Source organism: Trachemys scripta, chromosome 3, assembly GCF_013100865.1.
Source record: "Trachemys scripta elegans isolate TJP31775 chromosome 3, CAS_Tse_1.0, whole genome shotgun sequence".
NCBI classification, from domain to species: Eukaryota; Metazoa; Chordata; order Testudines; family Emydidae; genus Trachemys; species Trachemys scripta.
The window spans coordinates 143,627,534-143,649,431 of record NC_048300.1 but is presented as its reverse complement, the minus strand read 5'-3'; the positions used below and the strand labels follow the sequence as shown (position 1 = coordinate 143,649,431).

Genomic DNA, 21,898 nt, shown 5'->3' with positions numbered 1-21,898 from the left:
GGGGCGGGGGCGGGGACCCCCAGCGCTCTCCCCTGCGGGGGCAGGAGGCAGAAGCTTGGTCCTGCGGCAGCCAAGCTTCCCTCCTCCCCCTTCTTCCCCAATCGTGGCACTTTCCGGCCCCTCCGCCCCTCCTCCTCCTCTCACCGGACAGGCAGCGTGCCACTCAGAATCAGCATGCGTGCCATAGGTTGCCGACCCCTGTATTAGGCCATGAAGTTCAAGAATGAATTTGGTGACTTTTACAGGGTCGCTGGTAAAGGCTTGATCCACGGTATCAAATCTGAAGAGCACCACCTTCCATACAATAATATTACATTCAAAAGCATGGACAAATGTCAAAGCCTGCCCCCTCCCCCCAAACACAACTTGCAAAGTTGGACACATCAATCCCATCGCTATTGATTTTCATTCCTATGGTGTGCCCTGTCTAAAATGTCATGATAGTGGTTGTAATTTTCCAAGATGCTTTGATATCAGGGGATCTTTTATCTTAACCATTTACCTCAGCTAATATTTTCCTTGATATGGCTTCAATATCCTCAACCATTGAAAATTTAGGTGGGGATGGCAATCTTCCAACTTCAATCACATCATTAGCTACCTCATTCCCATCCATACCAATGTGTAATAGAATCCACTGAAGAGTCTATTTATTGCTTCTCTCTTCAATTCTCTGAACCTACTAATGAATTGCATTGTTGATAATGTTCTGGTTTCTTTCAAAAGGAAAGAAGGATTGCCACCTGTGAGTAAACAAACATTACAACATCTGCCTTTATTTCTACTCTGTTTTCTTCTTGCAGGTCAGTGAGAATAGCTTTTATTACAGCCATATAGTTTAAGATATATCCCAAACTAATACTCTTTCTTGTACTTTCATCATTAGGCCACTGGATAAAGGCATCATTTTTGAAGGATTTATCTGATGAACCATCAGGGTACACGTGAATCTGTTTCCCTTGTGATGGATACTGTTGAATGGTCTTTTCTGCAATTTTCCTTAGTGTAGCCAAGTATGTGTGTTCCTTCAAGCAAGAGTTCAAAGAGGAGAGTCGTTTACTAAAATAAAAAGGTTCAGATGGAGGAATTACTGAGCATACAAGTTTCTTCATATATTCTACCCTTCTATCATCATCAAATGCTTTAGTTTCTTCAGTAGCCTTTACATAGCTTTCAAAACAAGATGATTAATTCAGCATTGATTTGGTCTTCCAATTCCCAAACAGATTGGAACAATGACTACATTCAGATAGGAACTGAAAATGATTTACATCACTGAAGAGCTTGGAGCCCTCAAATGAAAGGTCCTCCACTGTGTTCTGGACCTCTCTCAGGATCCCAGGATTGCAGATGTGACACACCGCGCATTACCACGGTTGTTTCCACAGAGCAGAAGGCCATATCTCCTCCTGCATCCAGTTGGTCTTGAGTAGAGAGAGCCTGGAATTGATTCTTTTGTTCCTGCAGTAAATAGTCAATGTAATGAGCGAGTTTGCTGAACTTTGTGTAGTCGTATTTGGCCATCAGGCCATGGTAATTAACTTTCCTAAACAGTAAAGCAGCCTAATAACTTTTATGGCAGAAGCAGTCCAGCCACTTAAGTTCCTTGTTGTGTGGTGCGGAACTGGAATGGTACTGTTTGTTCCTTTCATTCACGGCATCAATCGGGAATCTGGGCCTGTGCAGGAAAACAGATATTCTGGACCCCTGGTGAGCATATTAGCAGGAATGGTGTAATCAAGACACGAGAAGTAATTCTTCCGCTCTACTCCACGCTGATTAGGCCTTAACTGGAGTACTGTGTCCAGTTCTGGGCCCCACATTTCAGGAAAGATGTGGACAAACTGGAGAAAGTCCACAGAAGAGCAACTAAAATGATTAAAGGTCTAGAAAACGTGACCTATAAGGGAAGATTGAAAAAACTGGGGTTGTTTAGTCTGGAAAAGAGAAGACAGAGGGGACATGATGAAAACATGTTTTCAAGTACCTAAAAGGTTGTTACAAGGAGGAGGGGGAAAAATTGTTGTTCTTAATCTCTGAGGATAGGACAAGAAGCAATGGGCTTAGATTGCAGCAAGGAAGGTTTCGGTTGGACATTAGGAAAAACTTCCTAATAGTCAGGATGGTTAAGCACAGGAATAAACTGCCTACGGAGATTGTGGAATCTCTGTCATTGGAGATTTTTAAGAGCAGGTTAGACAAACACCTGTCAGGGATGTCCTACCTAGATAATACTTTGTCCTGACATGAGTGCAGGGGACTGGACTAGATGACCTCTCAAGGTCCCTTCCTGTCCTATGATTCTATAATTCTATGATTTTTTTCAGCTCTTTTGCAAGTGGAAGGGACAGTGGCTCATACCTGCCATACTGCTCCTGCTGTTTCCAGCAGGGCTTCATTTACTGGAAAAGCAATCTGCCCCAAGAGAGGTGGTATGATCGAGAATATCCACTAGTCTGTGTTGTGGTTCCTGCACCTCTTCCAAGTGGATCTGAAAGGACTCAAGACACCAGAGACTAGTCCACTGAGGACAGCAGGAGTTTGGGTTACCAGGAAGGTAGCACTGAGACCAAGTTCGGCGTATGTAGGGCGCAGCAACTTCTGAGAATGACGTCTGAATTGAGAATGTAATAAGATTATCCTGTGCTTGAAAAGGTAAAGAAAGCACCTCTAGTTAAACAGTAAAAGAGCTCATTTGTGGGTTTTACTTGTAATCAGTAAAGAGTCTGTTAACCAAGTCTGGAGTAGCGCTGTGATGACTAGGTTTTCCTGACACTTCACATGCAGTTTAGTTGGGAAAAAATTCTATGTCTGGGTGATTCTACTGTGCAAAGATTTTCTCTACTAATGTTTGCTGAGATCACTTGTGGTTATCCATATATTAATGAAACTGCTTAGGTGATCCACCAGATTGCGGTCTTCCCCTGCCAAATGTAGTGCTGTAGGACTCATGTTGGGAAGAACAGAGAAGGTGCTTTGCTGCAAAGCTGAGGAAAGTGAGAGTCACACCTTGTTTGTTCACATGAAGGTTGCTGCGATGTTGTCCTTAACTACCTGGACCACTCTGGGTTGAACCTGAAGAAATGCTTTTAATGCCAGACAAATCATTCTGAGTTCCAAAAGGTTTATATGCAACCTTGACTCTTACATGGACCACAGACTCCAAGCTGTACGGTTGCCACAATAAGCCCACCATCCCAAGCTGGATGCAACCATTGTCACTGTGACAGATTGTATTGGAAGACTGAATGTTACTCCTTGACTATACAATCGCAGTGATGTTAACACCTTCTGAAGAATGGTTAACTTTTGATACATGCAGTCTATGCCCTGTGGCTAGATGATAGCCAGCGTTGGAGGAATCTCATCTTTAGATCAGCATACAGGGTCACTTAAGCCAAAGCCAGAAGACCCATTAGTTTGAGGTAGAAGATCACTCTTAGAGAAGGCTGAATATGTAGCATGTCTATAGAAGCCTTGATGCTTACAAATCTTTCCTGAGGGAGACATGTTCTGCTTATTTGAGCGTGTAAGATAGCCCTTATGAAAGGGATTCTCTCTGTACGTTCCAAGAGTGACTTTCTATGTATCCTCAAACCTAGCTTCTTAAAGACAATACATGTTCAAGGAAAGGCATTGAAAAGATACTCTTTTGATGATGCTTTTATTAGCCAATCATCCATATACCGGGGACTGGCAGGAGAGAAAGAAAGATGCCTTCTCTTCTTAAGTGCACTGCCACCACAGATAGACATTTTGCGAACACCCTGGAGGCAAGAGAGAGAGATAAGGGGAGGACCTTTTATTGATAATGATTGTTTCCCACTAGGAACTGGAGGTATTTGTGATATGTCTCATAAAACTATGAAAATAAGCACTTTGGAGCAGATGAAGGCCTGGGAAATGGCAGGTGTTGGGAGAGTAGTAGTATTCCTGGGGAGAGACAGTTACTGTCTCGGGAAAAAGAAACAAAAACAAAACAGGTTACTGTTTCCTTTAAAGGCCCAGATCCAGGAGCACAGCAGTGTAGGGCAAGAGTCCCCTTTGTGACAATCACCAAACCAATAAAAACATCTGTGGGGAGGGAAGAATAGCACAAAAAGGTCAATGTGAAGTGGGGAAGAAATCAAAAAGGATCTATTTGCCAGTGAGCCTTAAAACCACCAGGGGGAAAGGGCTGACAGTATCCTTTCCAGGCTGGGGAAGAGGGACAGAAAACCACTGCACCAGGAAACACCGGGGAACGTTTTTGCCATTAAAGGTTTTGTGTGTGTTTCAGATAACTTTATTTTGAAAATGTCCAGCCCTACTAGAAATGAACCCTTTTAAATTTACTGAACTGCAGCATACAAAGCGTGGTGGAAGTGTTGAACTTCTTAGATCTAAAATGGAACAGACACTACCACCTTCCTCATTAGGGAATATCTTCAATAAAACCTTTTGGCTTTTAATTCCCTTAGGACCTCCTCTATAGCCTTTATTTTCAGCAGAGTCAGAACTTCTAATTTCAATAGGCTTTCATGAAAAGGGAGGGGTAGAAGGGTTTAGGAAGGAAGAGCCTTGAATTGTATCAGATACCTGTTTTGAACTATTGCCAAAATCCACTTGTCTGTTGTAACAGAAGCCAAACAGTGGGAAAATTGGTTCAAGATAGTCTCCAAGTAGTTGGTAAAGAAAAATTAGGTTGCAGCTCTTGGGTAAGTTGTCAAATTTGGATCTAGGGCCTGGCCCACAGATGTTGAAGGTGTATTGCTTGCTCCTTGGTGTCTGTTTAAAACTTCTCTTTTGCTGAGAAGAGTGTTGGGGAGGATACTGTTGATAACAATGCTGTCTCCTCTTTCCAAACTAATATGAGGTAGAAGATGAGGGATACCTGTTTTATTTTGATATCTAAAACCTGCAACTCCTGGTTTTCTCCTTGGAGGTTGATACATATATCAAGTGACCTGTGTCTCTTGTTTCTTTCATTTTTCCTAAAATCTCATCAGTCCTAGCACTAAATAGGCCTTTTTCAAAGAGAAGGTCTTCCACCTTTGCCTTGGTATCTTGAGGAAGACCTGAAGATTTGAACCACCTAAACCGAGATAGCAGAAGCCACAGAACTAGCCACTGAATCTGAGGAATCCAAAGATGTCTTTAGGGCATGCCTTTCTACTTGTCTGGCTTTCTTCAATGATAGCACAGGCCAACTATCTTGGATCGTCTGGGAGATTTAAGATTTTTTCCCTCGCAGATGGTACTGGTAGCAAGCCATTAAGGTTTGATAGTTTGCTATCCTTAATACTAGAATGGAGAAAAAAAGATTTCCCTCCTAATATTTCAATCTTCTTCCCATCCTTGTCCACGCTCCCTTTGATTTCTGGATAGCTCCTTCTACCAGTAGAGAATTTGGGGCCGGATGGGTGTGAAAATATGAAAATCCTAATTGAGGAAGATGGTATAAATTTGTCCACCTTTTTGATACTGCCTGGACAGCAGTTGGATTCATCCAAATGAGTTTTGCAGGTTTTAAGTCAATCCAATAAAAGCAAAGAAACTTTACTGCAAGAATAAGAACCCAAGATGGCAAATATTAGATGGGAAGTCTCCTTTATGGAAGAAGTTGGCAACTTAAGAGTAGTCAGCATTCTCTCTAATAATTCTTGGTAGACAAAAGCATCCTCTAATGGAGATGATGCAGAAGGCACTTCCACATCTTGTGATGCTTCTGTTTAATCTTCTTTATAGACATGGTGGAAGCCGAGGTTGGTGTGTGTGATATTTCAGAATCAGCTGCTTTGATCGATCTGGAATGCCTCCTGAAGAAGTATGAGCTGCAGTCTATTCTGCCGCTTTTCCTTGCTTTTAGAGTAAATGTGCTACAAATACAGCACACCTGGAAAGAGAATGACCTTTTTCAAGGTAGGCAAGGCATCCTATGGGTGCATCAGACACCGAGAAGACTGTGGGGTAGCAAGCACAATGCATAAACCATGATCTTCAGATCCACCATATCCATGTTTTCCCACAGAACAGGATACCAGGGACCATCTAATACAAAAACCAACTAAATCTAGAAGTATTAAAAAATTGGCACTCAATCTATGAAGGATCGAGACAAGAAGTCCAAAAAGGTTCCTAGTCAGTGGCTGTGCGGGGGTTGAAATGAAATGAATTACAGTAGCTGGAGCACCATATCCATTTTTATAGCATTGCCTCTAGAACATTCAGGAATAGTGAAGGGAAGGGCAGGAGAGGGTGCATGAGCACTGAAAAGGGCACTGCTAGCTAAGGTTCCACCATCAAAGCTTTACCAGTCAGCCCAACTCATGAGTAATTATGCAGAGGCCACTTAAAGGAGAACCACTAAGTCCTTGTGAATTATGCAGTCAGATTTCTACCTTCTAAGAGCACAGATTTCAGACACTCTTCTCTCTAAGGCAATTGTGAACAGAAAGCATGTCTTTACAGAGAGTAACATATAGGAGATTTGATGCTTTCCATTTGAATGGATGGATTACATAAGCTTGTGGCAGGTCTCAAATTGCAAAAATAGGTCAAACTACTGATCTGAACAGATGTGTTATCAGAGAGGAACCTATATACCATCTGGTTGCTGACACAAGAACTTGGATAAACCTGCATTTATTACAGTGCTGGCATTGTCGTGATTTGTGGGGTCTGAATTGTTATAGGATCATACCATAACGTGGTATTTCCTGTTTCCACCAACATCAAGTCTGTATCATTCTAAATACTATCTACTTTTCCTTGCATCTCTTGGCAGGAATGGTTTCCAGCTTATAACAGAAATCTCTGAACCTCATGTGCAATCTCTCTGTATGCTACTAGAAAACCAAGGAAAACTGCATGTAAAGATGGATGGAAAACTCTTGGTTCTGCAACATCGTGGGGACCAGTGTTTGTGTCTTGTTGATCTTTTCCTACATCAGATTATAGCCCTTTTTCTCTACCTTGAATCCCCTATCAGTGATCATCTGAGAGGGGATCAAGGAGCTCTTTACATTTATCACAAATCTGTATCCCTGGAGCATGAAGAGGATCTTCAAGTTGCTTATTGTCAGGTTCTCAAGGATGTGACTATTATAAGTTTGCTAAGAATGGTTACAGATGAGTCCCCAGATTCCTCAATCTGACAGTTTTTACTAGGGGCAAAAGTCAGACCAAAAGACAAGAATTCGTCCATAGACAAATTAAGAAATTGCTAATAATGGCCCCAAAGAGGAATATGCAGATAAGTTTCTGACATACACATTTTGTTGAAAGGTCTCCAAGACCTGACTGACTGACTCTGGTTTCCATCGAGACCATTCAGCCCTGTTGTGTCTAAAAAACCCCAAATAATTTGTTATTTTTTCTTACTGTGAAGAATATGAAGTAGGGCCCTGAGCACCTTTGATTTTGAGGGACAGTTTACTGTTCCTATCTCTAAGAGGTATAAGATTTCTTTTATAAATATCTGATGTTTATCAGAGTCTGTCAAGGTAGGAAAGGGGATGAGGGACAGGATGTAGGAAGACCTGAAACTCCAGAGAATAGTGTCCTGCATTATCTTCATGACCCACCCATCTCTCAGATTGTCTCCATGTATGTAAGTGGCCTGATAGGCCTATTTCAGGTTTAGAACAGACACAGTTGTCATTATGCTGATGGTAGGGACTGATCCTAATAAATCTGGGCTTACCCAAAACATAATGTAGACCTGAAACAAAGATACTGTGTAAGGGACCAGGGTGTAGGTGGTCTAGCCTAGCACTCACAGCTGGACTGAGGTCTGTCCAGCAGGGATGGGAGTCGCTGGGCAAGAACTGGAGCAATCTCAAAGTCTAATCACATAAACAAGAGTCAGGGTCAGAGTCAGGCTAGAGTCAGAGAACGGAGATCAGGAGACAAGGCGAAGTTTGGCACTGCAGCAAGCTGAAGTCTGTGTGGTTGAGTACAGGCACTTGGCCAATCAGAGGGCCACAGGGTACTGTCACTCAATCTCTTGGGCAGTAGTTCTGCGGCACCATTTCTCAACAGTGCTCCCTGGCTATGACTCTATGTGGCCTTCCAGTGGCACTGTGGAAATATCAGCCGCCCCAAACTCTGACTATCCATGTTCTAGTCCCCAAGTCCTTGCACACTGAGTGAAAGCTGAGATGCTTCTGAAACTTAGCTTCAGGGTAGGAAAAGGAGCTTCTGCTCTTCAAGGGGATTCTATCATTAGTAGGGCCCTACCAAATTCACAGTCCATTTTGATCAATTTCATGGTCATAGGATTTCTTAAATTGTAAATTCATGATTTCAGTTATTTAAATCTGAAATTTTACAGTGTTGCCATTGTCAGGGCCCTGACCCAAAAAGAAGGTGGGAGGGAGGGCATCGCAAGGTTATTGTAGGGGAGGTTGCGATACTTCCATGCTGCTGCTGGTAGTGGTGTTGCCTTCAGAGCCGAGCACCTGGAGAGCGGGGGCTGCTGACCAGGAGGCCCAGCTCTGAAAGCAGAGCCACCGCCAGCAGCAGCACAGAAGTAAAGGATGGCATGGTATGGAATTGCTACCCTTACTTCTGTGCTGCTGGCAGGTGCTGCCTTCAGAGCTGGGCACCCGGCCAACAGCCGCCCCTCTCTGGCCGCCCAGCCCTGAAGTCAGCGCAGAAGTAAGGGTGGCAATACCATGACCCCCTAAAATAACCTTGTGACCCACCTACCCACCCACCCCCAAATCTCTTTTGGGTCAGGACCCCCAATTTGAGAAACACTGGTCTCCCTCGTGAAATCTGTATAGTATAGGGTAAAAGCATACCAAAGACCAGATTTCACGGTCCATGACACGTTTTTCATGGCTGTGAATTTGATAGGGCCCTAATTATTACTACTGCAGTAACATCTAGGAGCCCCAATAAAGGATCAGAGCTCCTACTATACTAGGTGTACCATGTACCCCACCCCACACAGTTTATTGTAAGCTTATGCCCCAAGTAATAAGATGAGAGACTACAGTTGAATACAGATAGGCGAAGAAGAACACAACAGTGAGACAGTTTGTAGTGTAATAAGCAGCAGTCACATCATACCACTCTAGCACTTTGAGCTTTACTCGTGGGAAGAGGAAAGATTTTGGCTTATCAGTCTTGTTAGACACCACTTATTACAGCTTCTCCCAGAACAAGATTCACCAGACTATTGTAAGACACAGAGGATTTCTTCTGAATTATCATTCACTCTCTAGGGTTTAAATCCATGGATCTGTCTTCCAACAGTGCCATTTCTAGAGGCAGTTTATTTGATATAGACTTGAACTGACCATAGTCTGATAGTCAAAGTTTTTCAGGTTGTCACAGCAGAATACTGCGATTAGCAGAGCACTTTATTGCCAGTGAGGTTCTAGGGCTTCCAAAAGGTGTTTTGAAGTTCCTTCTAAAGGCAGTTTCTGTCTACTTGTCTGTTCAGTTTTTTGGGGAAAATGACACTCTCACCAGAAATGATGACATCTGCTACTAGGGAAATTGTTGCTATAATTGCCCTCGAGGAGTGTGAAGAGAGAATCTTTGGCTCTAAGACCCTGCAGAATTTTAAAATTTGACAATAAGCCTCTTCCCTTCATCAGCAATTTCCTCAAAGGAGGAATGAAGGGCAATGGTAGATATTCTTGTGGTTTTGAATAAGATATTTGCCCTTCATGATTCCAAACAAGCCTGGTGGAAAAGAATGCCTCCTGCTTCTCAGGATCAAGGATAACATAATCCAAAGCACCAAGTCCCCTTCATCAGGAGAAAAACTAGAGCTCAGTGAAGATGAGGATTCTTGTGTAATTGGTGTTTTTCTCCTTGTGTTTTCTGGTCTGTGTGTTTTAATTTTGCCTTCTGGCAAAAAGATGGTTGCTGCAGGAGTAGGGTGACCAGATGTCCTGATTTTATTACCCCCCACCCCATCCCAACTTTACACACTTGCTGTCTGGTCACCCTATGCAGGAGAATTGCCTCTTATTAATTGAGGTGCTCTTTGGACCATGGGCTGCAGGGCATTATGTTTTGAGCCCCACCGTTCTTCTTCATCCAATATGTACTTGGAGAGAAAATGTAGTGATAAATCCCTAAAAGAGTCTGAGGCTTCATCTTTGGAAGATGGAGGGTGTGACCCTAGCAGCATCCCAATGCAAGAGACTCAATGATATCAGGTAATGAGATACACTGAACTGGTCAGGCCAGCTGAAACTTAACTCACTAAGGTCATAATTTGTATCTAAAAGGTGTCATGTAAGATATCAATAGAAAGCTAACAACATACTGATTATTAATATTACTATGTGGTGTATGTACAGAGGACAAATTCAAAGTTATAAACATACTGGAAATTATGTCATTAAAATATATCTGCCCAGCAGAGCTAAAATTACCCCACCTAGACAAAGGAATGTGGTTCTGCCAGATATTTCCAAGGTACATTAAGAGACAATGGGAATGCAGTTTACATAGAAAGTAATCAAAGCAACAAGGTGAAGAGATAACCACTCCTCATCACAGCAGGGAGAGGAGACTGCTAAAATGCAGATTGCTCTGTTTCCTACAAATATCAGCAGGGGAAGAAACCAGCATGGAATCTCCTTCACCACCAGACTCCATGTCCCCTTTACCTTGCTGAATAATATTTGAAAGAATCCATTTCAAAGGTGCACTAGACTGTAAAAGAGAGGAGCAAAGAACCCTATGTTATCTTTCACTTAAAACAACAAAGGAACCCAGCACTTTGGACTTTATGGGAGATCCTGACCAGAAGAGTGGTCAAGCCATCTTGCTGGAAGCTGGACTGGTAAGCAAACTATCTTGAACAAAAACTGTTTTGTTTTGTACTTGTTTTGTTAAGTCAGCCTCTAAAAAGCATTTTTCACTTTTATTTGCTTGTAACCATTTCTAACTCTATCCTTTATACACGATTTTAAGTGAGTTCCTATCTCCTTTTGTTTTTAATCTTGTTTTACATTTAGTCTAAACCAACCCTGAGGGGGTTTAGTCTAAACCAGCATGGGAGGATTTAGGGACTTGCCTCTAAAGAACTGATAATCAGTAAGGACTGAGCCTGTTGAGTGGCATGTGAAGAACACAAGTCATCCAGACTGAGCTTCTTCCCTGATCCAGGGCATGGGCTGGAGGGTGGGAGCAACTGTGAAAGAACTCCGCTTCTGTGGTTGCTGACAGAGCCTGCTCATCAACAGAGCAAGCTGAAGACAGACCAAGTGATTCTCCATTTTGCCTGCTCTGCCATGAAGCTGGCAGGTGAGCAAAATGAACAGAAGCTTCGTCAGCAACCTGGAAACTTTCATCCCCTAAGGAAGTATGGAGTGAAAAGATAATGTTCATTGCTTTTAAACCAAAAAGTTTTAGAAGCTAAGATTGCAATAGATAAAGCAGGAGCACTGCACTATCCCTCTGTTTGTATTGCCACAATACCTGGCATGTAAGCAAGCCCCAGAGTTTCACAGACTAATACGAAGCTGTTTCAGATTGGGAGGTAAATTCTAAGGCTAGAAGGGACCATTGTAATCATCTAGTCTGACCTCCAGACTAGCACAGGTCCAAAAACTTCCCTGAACTCCCATTTGAACTAGAACATATCTTTTAGAAAAGCATCCAACATTTATTTAAAAATTTGGAGACTGGAGATGGAGAATCCACCACAATCTTTAATAAAGTTTTCCAATGATTAATTGTTGTCGATGTTTAAAAAGGCATGCCTTATTTCTGGTCTGAATTTGTCTAGCTTCAACTTGCAGTTATTCGATCTTTTTATACCTTTGTCTGCCTATACCTATATCCCTTATCAAATTCTGTTCTCCACACAGGTACTTACAGACTGATCAAGTCAATATTAGACTCAAGGAACTCAATTGTTTAGACGTCAAAGAGATGGCTATCACTATAAAGCATATTTTCTAATCCTTCAATCATTCTCATGGATCTTCTCTGAATCCTCTCCAATTTATCAACATCCTTCTTGAAGTGTTGACTCCAGAACTGGACACAGTATTCCAAACATAGGGGCAAAATAAACTTCCAAGGTCTGCATTAGCCCTTTTAGCCACAGCATCACACTGCAGGCTAGGATTCAGCTGATTATGCACCGTGACGCTCAAGTCTTTTTCGGTGTCACTGCTTCCCAAAAGGGCTGCCCCAAAAGGAGTCCCTCATCCTCTCTGACCTATATTCTTTGTTCCTAGATGTCTGACATTACATTTGACGGTACTGACATGCATATTGTTTGCCTGTGGCCAGTTTACCTAGTGATCCAGATCGCTGTGTCAGCTAATTATTTTTTCCATTATTTACCTCTCCCCCAATGAATCTGCAATCTTTACCAGGTATGTTTTCTTCCAGCTCACTGACAAAAGTATTAAACAGCATAGAGCCAAAAATCAATCCTTGTGGGACATTTGAAACATGCTTGCTCAATGATTCCCTGATTACACTGAGACCCATCAGTTAGCCACTTTTTAATGCATTTAATGTGCCATGTTGATTTTTGTATCCTTCCAGTTTCTTAAATTAAAATGTCATGCCTTAAAGAAGTTTAAATATATCACATTACCACTATTACCTTTATCAGCAAAATTTATAATTTCATTAAAAAAAATTATCTAATTAGTTTGACAGAATCTATTTCCATAAACCCTTGTCAATTGACAATAATTATAACAACCTCTAAGTTCTTTATTAATCTATACCACTGTTCAATTACTTTTCCTATGTGTATGCTATATAGGAAAATTTAGGGGGAAAGGTGGGGGGCAACCATAATTTACCATTTATTAAAACAACCAAAATTTACTTATAACAAATTACCTCCTAAATGTAGCTGTGGAAAACCTGTATGTATGTCTCCAAAAAAAGTGTGATTGTCAAGACAGATATTCAGTAGTATTCTCTTTAAAGAAATCTACTTTAAATGTCAAAGTCAACAAGTCATGCATTTAGTTATCACTTATCTGCTCTTAGTACATAAAATGAGTACAGTTTAGGATTCTGGAGAACAGTGGTTATTTTGACCATATGTTCTGAGCTATATTTAAAAACAGCAGTATGAAAATAAAGAATTTGTACTTACGGTAAATATCCGTCTGCCAGTCCGATCAAAAGTTACACAGTATACAGAAGATAAGTGTCCTAGGATTCGTTTGTGCATTTTCATATGTTGATACACAGCAGTTGGAACAAGTTGTTCAAGTCTGTATTTTCCATTTAGTTTTCTTGAAAAAAGGGTGTCAGCTACCAAAGGAAAATATAGTAACAGTGATTATATTTTGTACTACAGCTAAGCTGCATATCAAAAAAAGGAAAGTTACACACAGCATTTGACCACTTACAGCATGTGCAACTTTTGCAATCATTCTCCAATTTTATAACACATAGTTTAATCAAAATCCATAGCACACTTAATGGGGAAAAAAACATAGGGCAAAAATACTTCAGATGATCTTGTCTAGTACTTCCATCATATGCTCATAAATCTACATTCTGCTTTTCAAAGATACAAAAGAAAAAATAATCAAATGGTTAAATACAAGTTTGGCATGAGTCTAGTTCTCTTCTGCTTAAGGTGAATTCTAATTTTGACTAGTGAAGCTTTGTAAACAATCCTTTTAAAATGCGAAAAAGTTTGTGAGGAGGAAAGAAGTTTGCTCCTTGTTTGCTGTTTTGATTCTCGTTACAAAAGTCAGTAATGCTAGATCAAGAACCTCCAAGAAAAATAAAAAGATTGTAAATAAAGCTCAGCATAGTGATATTTAGATCACTTTCCCCCACAATAAACTCAGGTTTAGCAACAATGAAACTTGATATACATACACCCAGGTTAATGCTAACTAAATAGTTCCTAATCTGTGTTTAGAACCTTTATGTTGCAGAGGCAAAGGGAAGCAATGTATTTTATTCACTGTGAAATTGTGATAATGCAGATTATAGTTTATTCGGCCTCTGATTTTTCTTCATGTTTTCAATTGCACGTAAACACAGTAGACATTTTGGTAATGTTTACTGACATTATAGGGACAGTCCTGGGTATGCGGGCTCTGGGGTGGGGCTGGGAATGAGGGGTTGGGGGGTGCAGGAAGGGCACCAGGGTTGGGGCACGGGAGGGTGTCAGGGGTGCAGGCTCCGGGCGGGGCTTACCTCAAGCAGCTCCTGGAAGCAGTGGAATGTCCCCACTCTCGCTCCGACGCAGAGGCGCAGCCAAACGGCTCTGCATCCTGCCCCATCCACAGGCGCTGCCCCTGCGCTCCCATTGGCCGCAGTTCGCGGCCAATGGGAGCTGCGGGGGCAGCACTTGGGGTGGGAACAACGTGCGGAGCCCCCTGGATGCCCATACGTGTAGGAGCCTGAGGGGGGACATGCTGCTGCTTCCAGGAGCCGTGCGGAGCCACAGCACTCGTGGAGCAGGGTAAGCCCCAGATCCCGCTCCCCAGCGGGAGCTCGAGGGCTGGATTAAAACGTTTGAAGGGCCAGATGTGGCCACCGGACTAATGTGTGCCTACCCCTGGTTTAGAACATGGAATGGAAGTTTCATTAGTCATGAAAATGGATGACCATTTGTTCATTGATGAGGGACACCAGGAAAGTACTGAGCCAGATGAAATCCTTCCTTTTGGCCCTCACACAATGGGCAACTTCCCTCATACCAATCTGCTCATCTGTGGAGTCCCTCAGAGCTCTATTCCTACATCCATCCTGTTCAAGATCTGTATGAAGCTACTGGAGAACCTAGTGAGATAACATAGTGTCAAATGTCAATCAGTTTTACGTCTCTCTCTCTTCCACTGCTGGTAGTGCTATGACCCAACTATATCAATGTCTGGCCAAGATCAGCAAGCAGATGAAAATAAAGCTGAGGTTACCTTGGTGGGGAAAGGAAAACATTTTAAAGAGCTAGCCACCGTCATTTCATCATCCACTGCTGAGGCAGTCTATCAATACAGAGAGAATTTTAGTACTCCCAAGCTGTTTCGCTCAAATAAACAACAAATTTCCACCTGAAACTGGCAAGCAGGTGGTGCCCCCTACTTTCCCAGTGATGATCAAACCATGGCAATCTATGCTAGTCTGATTTCCAGGCTAAATTACTGCAATTCTCTATACTTAGAATGCGTTCTAACTCGCAAGTGTAGCCAAGCCCATAGGCATGTTTTCCAAACCTCTAATCATTCAGAGTCATAGATTCCAAGGACAGACGGGACCATTTTGATTATCTGCTCTGACTTCCTGTAAACAGGCCACAGAACTTCCCCAAAATAAACTCTATAGTTTATTTTTAGAAAAACATCCAATCTGGATTTAAAAACTGTCCGTGTTGGAGAATCCACCCTTGCTAAATTATTCCAATGGTTAATTAGCCTCCCTGTTAAAAATTTACGCTCCATTTCCAGTCTGAATTTCTCTAACTTCAGCTTTCAGTCATTGAATCATGTTATACCTTTCTCTGCTAAGTTAGACTGAAGATCCCATCATTAAATATTTGTTCCAGAGGTAGATACTTATAGATTGTCAAACTAAACATACTCAAAGAGCTCAATCTCTATAAGGCATATTTTCCAATCCTTTTATTGTTCTCCTGGCTCTTCTCTGAACCCTCTCCAATTTATCAACATCAGTCAACACTATTACCTTTATCAACCACATCTATAAGCTCACCAAAGAGAGATATCTAGCTAGACAGGATATATTTCTTATTAACTCATGCTGATTTGCATTAGTTACCCTCCTTTAATTCTTTACTAATCAAGTCCTGTATCAGCCACTCCATTATCTTGCCTGAGCTCAATATCAGGACGACAGGCCTATATATATGATTACCCAGGTCATCCCGTTTACCCTTTTTAAAAAATGGCACTTTAGCTTTCTTCCAGTCTTCTGGAAATTCCCCAGTATTCCAAAATCAACATTAACGGTCCAGAGAGCTCCTCAGACAGCTCTTTTAAAACTCTTCAATGCAAATTATCTGGGCCTGCTAATTAAAAAAAAATAAAAAAAAATCTAACTTTAGTAGCTGCTGTTTAACATCCTCCTGAAATACTAGTGGAATGAGAAGTAGAATCCGTGACCTCCAGGACAAAATTGTATCCTTATTCATTACTATCAACTTCCCCAACTTCCATTTCTTATACATTATATTTTAATTATTTATAGCTGCCTTCACTTCCCCTTTAAACCAGGTCAATTTTTTAACCAGTACGGCCTCCTTTCCCAGTTGTAGAATTGGGGCCTTTAAGAATACTTTATTAGATGCCTCAAATGATTCCCAGTTATCATTATCACTAGCATCAACTTCCTGCACACCACAATCAGCTTCAACCATGGAACCCTGCAGACAACTAAATATAAGAAATCCAATCACCACACCTACCTTCACAGATCCAATAACTACCGTAAACATACCAAGTAATCGGCTATCTATAGCCAGACAGCCAAATACTACAGAATATGCTCCAAGGAGAAAGTCCAGGACACACACCTTAAGGCACTTAAAACTGCCTTAACCAAACAAGGACACTCCACCAGAAAAGTAAATCACATCATTAGAATGGGCCACGCAAATACTTCGACAAAACCTGCTTCAGGACCAAAATAAAAACCCCTCTGACCGCACACCTTTAGTTGTCCCCTACTACCACACAGTGGAACCCATATGGGGTATCAAACAATTATAACCCATATTCGATGGGGACCACATCCTGCAAGAAATTTTCCCGAACCCCCTCTTCTGGCATTCAAACAAACCTCCCAACCTCACCAAGCCCATGAGCAGAAGCAAAATCCCCCAAAACCAGGACACACCAACTGAAAGAGGCACCAGAACAACAGATGCAAAATCTGTAGACATATCTCCACTGCTGCGATGCTTAACACGCTCCACACATCTCTCAAGATCCCAGGATCCAACACATGGCTATCAACATGGTGTACCTCATCCAGTGCACTAAATGCCCCAACAACATCTATGTGGGTAAAATCAGACAATCACTACTCTCTCGAATGAACTCACACAGAAAAACGATAAAAGACAAAAACGCCCTCTCACCTGTGGGTGAACACTTTTCAGAAAGTGATCACTCTATGTCTGACCTCTCAGTCCTCATCCTCAAAAGGAAACCTGCACAACACCTTCAAAAGATGAATCTGGGAGCTTAAATTCATAACTCTGCTAGACACTAAGGCCATGTCTACACTAGAAACCTTACAGCGGCACAGCTGTACCGCTGCAGCTGCGCTACTGTAAGATTTCCCGTGTAGCCGCTCTATGCCAATAGGAGAACTCTCATGTCGACATTATTAAACCACTGCCAATGAATGGCAGTAGCTATGTAAGCAGGAGAGCATCTCCCGCCAACATAGTGCTGTCCACACCAATGCTTCTGTCCGTGTAACTTATGTCGCTTTCACACCCCTGAGTAACATAAGTTATATCGACAAAAGTGATAGCATAAACATAGCCTAAAAGTCATGGACTGAGATGGATTTATAACTTATTACAACAATCTATAACTCACTAAAGCTGCCTCCTGCCCCCCACCCTCACATGACTGGAGAGGGGTTAACAGGCCACTTAGCTTAAATGGTCCCTTGAAATTCTTATGCTAAACAATCTGTTCCACTTTGTATTTAGCTGTAACGCTCTGAGGCTTGGTCTACACTAGAAACTTGCATTGGCATACTTACATCTCTCAGGGGCGTGAAAAATCCACATCTCCGAGAGATGTAGCTATACCAGCCTAACCCCCGGTGTAGACAGCACTAGGTCAATGGAAGAATTCTTCGGTCAACCTAGTTCCCACCACTTGGGGATATGAATTACCTACGCCGACGGGAGAACCCATCATTTTCTTCTGAGATATTAGTGACTCGGAAACAGGTAATGCCAACTTTCACAGAGTGCAACTCCCTGCAACTCCTCCTTCCCTTTTGCCCACTTCCTAAATAGGTTATAAACATTTATTTTAATATTCCAAATATGCAAATCATCCCACCAAGTTTCAGTAATACCAATTAGAATGAATTAATGCTAAAAATGAGCCATTCCAATTCCTCTTGCTCGTTATCTAGGCTCCTAGTTCTTTTCTGAACATAATTTTTCAACATCTTTTTTGAAGTGTGGACAATGGAATCAGACATGGTATTCCAGTAATGGTATCAATAATACCATCCACACATAACCTCCCTCCCTACCGCTACTAAATATCCTTGTGCTTTTGCATCCAAGAATTGCTTTTACCCTCTTAGCTAAAGCCTTGAAATAAGAATTCATGTTAAATTGATTATATGCCATTACCCCTAACTCCTTTTCACTGTCACTGCTTTTCAGAATATAGACCCCACCACCACTTTATAAACATGACCATCATACTTTGTTCCTAGATGCATAACATTGCAGTCAGTGTTAAAACACCTATTCAAAAGAACCCACTTTAAGAAGTGATCCAAGTCAGTCTGTATAACTGACCTATCCCCATCATTATTTACCACTCCAATTTGTGTCAATTGCAAACTTAACCAGCAATGATTTTATATTTTCTTACAAATCATTGATAAAGGTATTGAATAGCATTGAGCCAATAACAGAAGGTCCCTGCAGTACTGCACTAGAAACACCTCTTCTGGATAACTATTGTCCAGTTACAGTTAAGTAGCTTTTCACAGTACAATTTGTATTTTTCTTAATGAGAGTCAGCATCACCCGGTGGCTAGGATACTTTACTGGGAGTTAAAAAAAACTCTTCCACTTCATCTCTGTGCCTTAATTTTCCAATTTGTAAAATGTGGGTAAGAATACCTCCCTTCCTTTATAAAATGCTTTGAAATCTACAGATAAAGTACTATAAACAGCTAAATATTATTCACAGCAGCAACATTACCTATATTAAATTAGTATACAGCAAATGTGACTAGTGACCAGCTACAATCTGTACTATATACAGCAACACCCATTCCTACGTGACTGGCTGCACTCCACACAGAAGACTGTGTACTTGCATTGTTCTGCATGTGGTCTTAAGTGTTTATACCGCAATAACGAAGAGGAGTTAAACAAAAGTTTACATTTTTATTTCAGATAGTTTTCTTATATATATTAAACTATGAGAATGTAGGTTTCAGCTACAAGTGAACTTTTTGGATTTTTAAAAAACTACTTTAACTATTTGTATTTCAAACGTGAAAACTGAAGTGCTGATATTTTAAGGTTTTTTTAAACAATATTTTCTTATATCAGAAATTATACATTTCTTTTATGCAATTCCTTTTGGCTTTAACTAAATTTTTCAAACTTAGTAAGAGGAAGTTACTCACTTTGTGCAGTAACGATGGTTCTTCTTCGAGTAGTGTCCCTATGGGTGTTCCACTGTAGGTGACTTCTGAGCAGTATCCCTGATAGAGGGTTGGGGCTTCAGAATTGAGTCCCTTATGGATGACAATACTGTGAAGCCAAACATGGTATCGGAAGCAGAGTCTCTAGTAACCACATAGTGTTCTGCGAAAGTATGAGCACACGCCCAAGTTGCTGTCCTGCAGATTTCTGAAATGGGGACATTTTTAATGGATGTAACAAATCTGGAAAGTGATCTCATGGAATGCCTAGGGATTCCAGGCAGAGGTAACAAAGAACAAGTATGACAGCAGTAGTTAATTCAGTTGAAGACCCATTTGAAGCGTCTCTGGGATGATATTCCTGCACCTTTTGACCTTTCCGCAATTGAGAGGAAGAGCTTAGGAGATTTCCTAAAGGCCTTCGTCTTAGCCAAATAAAAGGCCAAGGATCTCCTAACATCCAGTGTATAGGTAATATAGCCTACCTGTTATCATGGTGAGGCTTTGGTTAAAAGGTAGGAACATGAATGAGCTGGTTCATGTGAAAGACATGGTCACCTTAGGGATGAACTTCGGGTGTGGTCTGAGAGCGACCCTGTCTTTAAAGGAAATTGTGAAGGAGGGGTGTGCCATTAATGCCGCTATTTCTCCTATTCTTCGCGCCATGGTGATGGCTACCAGGAATGCTGTCTTCATTGACAGATGCATAAGGAACAGGTGGCAATAGGTTCAAAGAGCAGTCTAGTCAGGCTGCTTGATTCAGGTCCCATGTTAGAGAGGGGTGTCTGGGTTGGGGAAAGAGGTTTCCTATGCCCTTGAGAAATCTCTTTGTCGTTAGATGGGCGAAAACCAAGTACCCCTCTATCTGCTGGTGGAAAGCATTATGGCCGCAAGATGTACTCTGAGTGAGCCAAAAGACAGTCCTGACCTCTTGAAGCCTAGTATGTAGTCCAGCAAGATGGGGAGGGAGGAAGATATTGAGGTAATTTGTTTGGAATTACACCAAACCTGGAACCTTTTCCATTTTTTTTTTTTTTTTTTTTGCAGGTAAATGCGACGGGTAGCTGATTTTCTACTGTGCAAGAACACTTATTATACCTCCTCGGAGCAGCAGTTCTCTATCTGGTGGAATAATGAAGGAGCCAAGCCTTGGGCCACAGGATCCATAGACTGAGATGGAGGGTTTGTCCATTGTTCTGTGAAAGGACATGAGGAATGGGCTAAAGCGAGATTGGAGGACATGTCACTAGCTGTGTCAGGTATAGAAACAGCCAGGCGGGAGCAATCGGTACAACTTTTGCTTTCTCCTTCTTTATTTTTATCAGGATCTTCAGCAGCAGCAGAGGTAACGAGGGAAGGCATATAGGAGGCCTGTGTCCCATGGAAGAAGGAAAGCGTCCTCTGAGTGTTTTCCAAGGCCGGCTCTGGAACAATAGAGTGGGCATTTCCTGTTCAGGTAAGTACCGAACAAGTCTATCATTGGGGTTCCCCAGTGATAGACTATGCAGCGAAATACTGTCGCGTTCATTTCCCATTCATGGTCATATGAGAACATGCGGCTGAGACTGTCCACTGTTATATTCTGTACTCCTGGCAGGTAAGTGGCTGATATGAGGACATTGTGGCGAATGCATCAATTCCATAGTTTTAGTGCATCTGTGCACAGGGAGGATGATCTGGCACCCCCGTGATGATATAAAACACGCACGCTATGTTGTCTGTCGTGACTTTTGTGAGAGTGCCCCTGATTAGTGGAAGTACATGAGCACTAACATTACCGACCGCTCTTACTTCTAAGATGTTGATACGGAGAGTCGACTCCATGAGGAACATTTGCCCTGAACCTTGCGGTTGTTCAGACTCCAACCTATTAGGGATGCATCTCTTGTGAGAAGCAATGTTGGGGGGTGGGGCGGGGAGGAAGGGTTACATAGACAGTCATAGGGTCTTTCTACTATTCCATGGAGTGTTTGATCCTGGAAGGCATAAACAGAGGTTTGTCTAATCTGTCTCTGTTTGATGTGTAGACAGACCTAAGCCATGCCTGTAGGCACGTCATGTGTAGTCTGTAATAAGAGCTCATAAATATGCATTCCACCATGTGCCCGAGAAGTTTGAGGCAATATCTGATTGGAATCTGTGGGCTGGCTTGAACTGTGTCTATGAGAGTGGTCAGAGTGTGAAATCTGTGTCGTGGGAGGAGTGCTCTCATTTGTAGTGAGTCAAGATCAGCTCCTATGAACTCCAAGCGCTATACTGGAGTCGAGGTCAATTTTTGAGCATTGATTTGCCAGCCCAAATGCGAGTGTACGTCCGCAGTCAATTGGATGGCCCATAGGGCATCTTCGAAGCAGTTGGCTCTGAGGAGATGGTCATCCAAGTAAAGGTAAATCATGATCCTCGGGGTAAATAGATGAGCTGCTACTACGGAGAGAATTTTGGAGAATACTCTGAGTGCAGCTGAGACCGAAGAGAAGTACTCTGTACTGGTAATGGTCCTGATCGAAAGTACACCTGAAGAATCATCTGTGGGATGGCTGGATTGATATATGGAAGTCGGCATCCTGGA

The 21,898-nt window shown here is 41.9% G+C and overlaps 1 protein-coding gene across 2 annotated transcripts in view; it reads right to left on the bottom strand.

Annotated features, from left to right (window-relative positions):
- The window catches only part of PHIP (pleckstrin homology domain interacting protein), a 339,129-nt gene that overhangs the window by 268,195 nt on the left and 49,036 nt on the right, over positions 1–21,898 (bottom strand). For both annotated transcript variants that reach the window (XM_034766155.1, XM_034766156.1), the window contains exon 7: positions 13,082–13,242. In XM_034766155.1, coding sequence (XP_034622046.1) covers positions 13,082–13,242 — 161 coding nt within the window. The remainder of the gene's footprint in view (positions 1–13,081; positions 13,243–21,898) is intronic.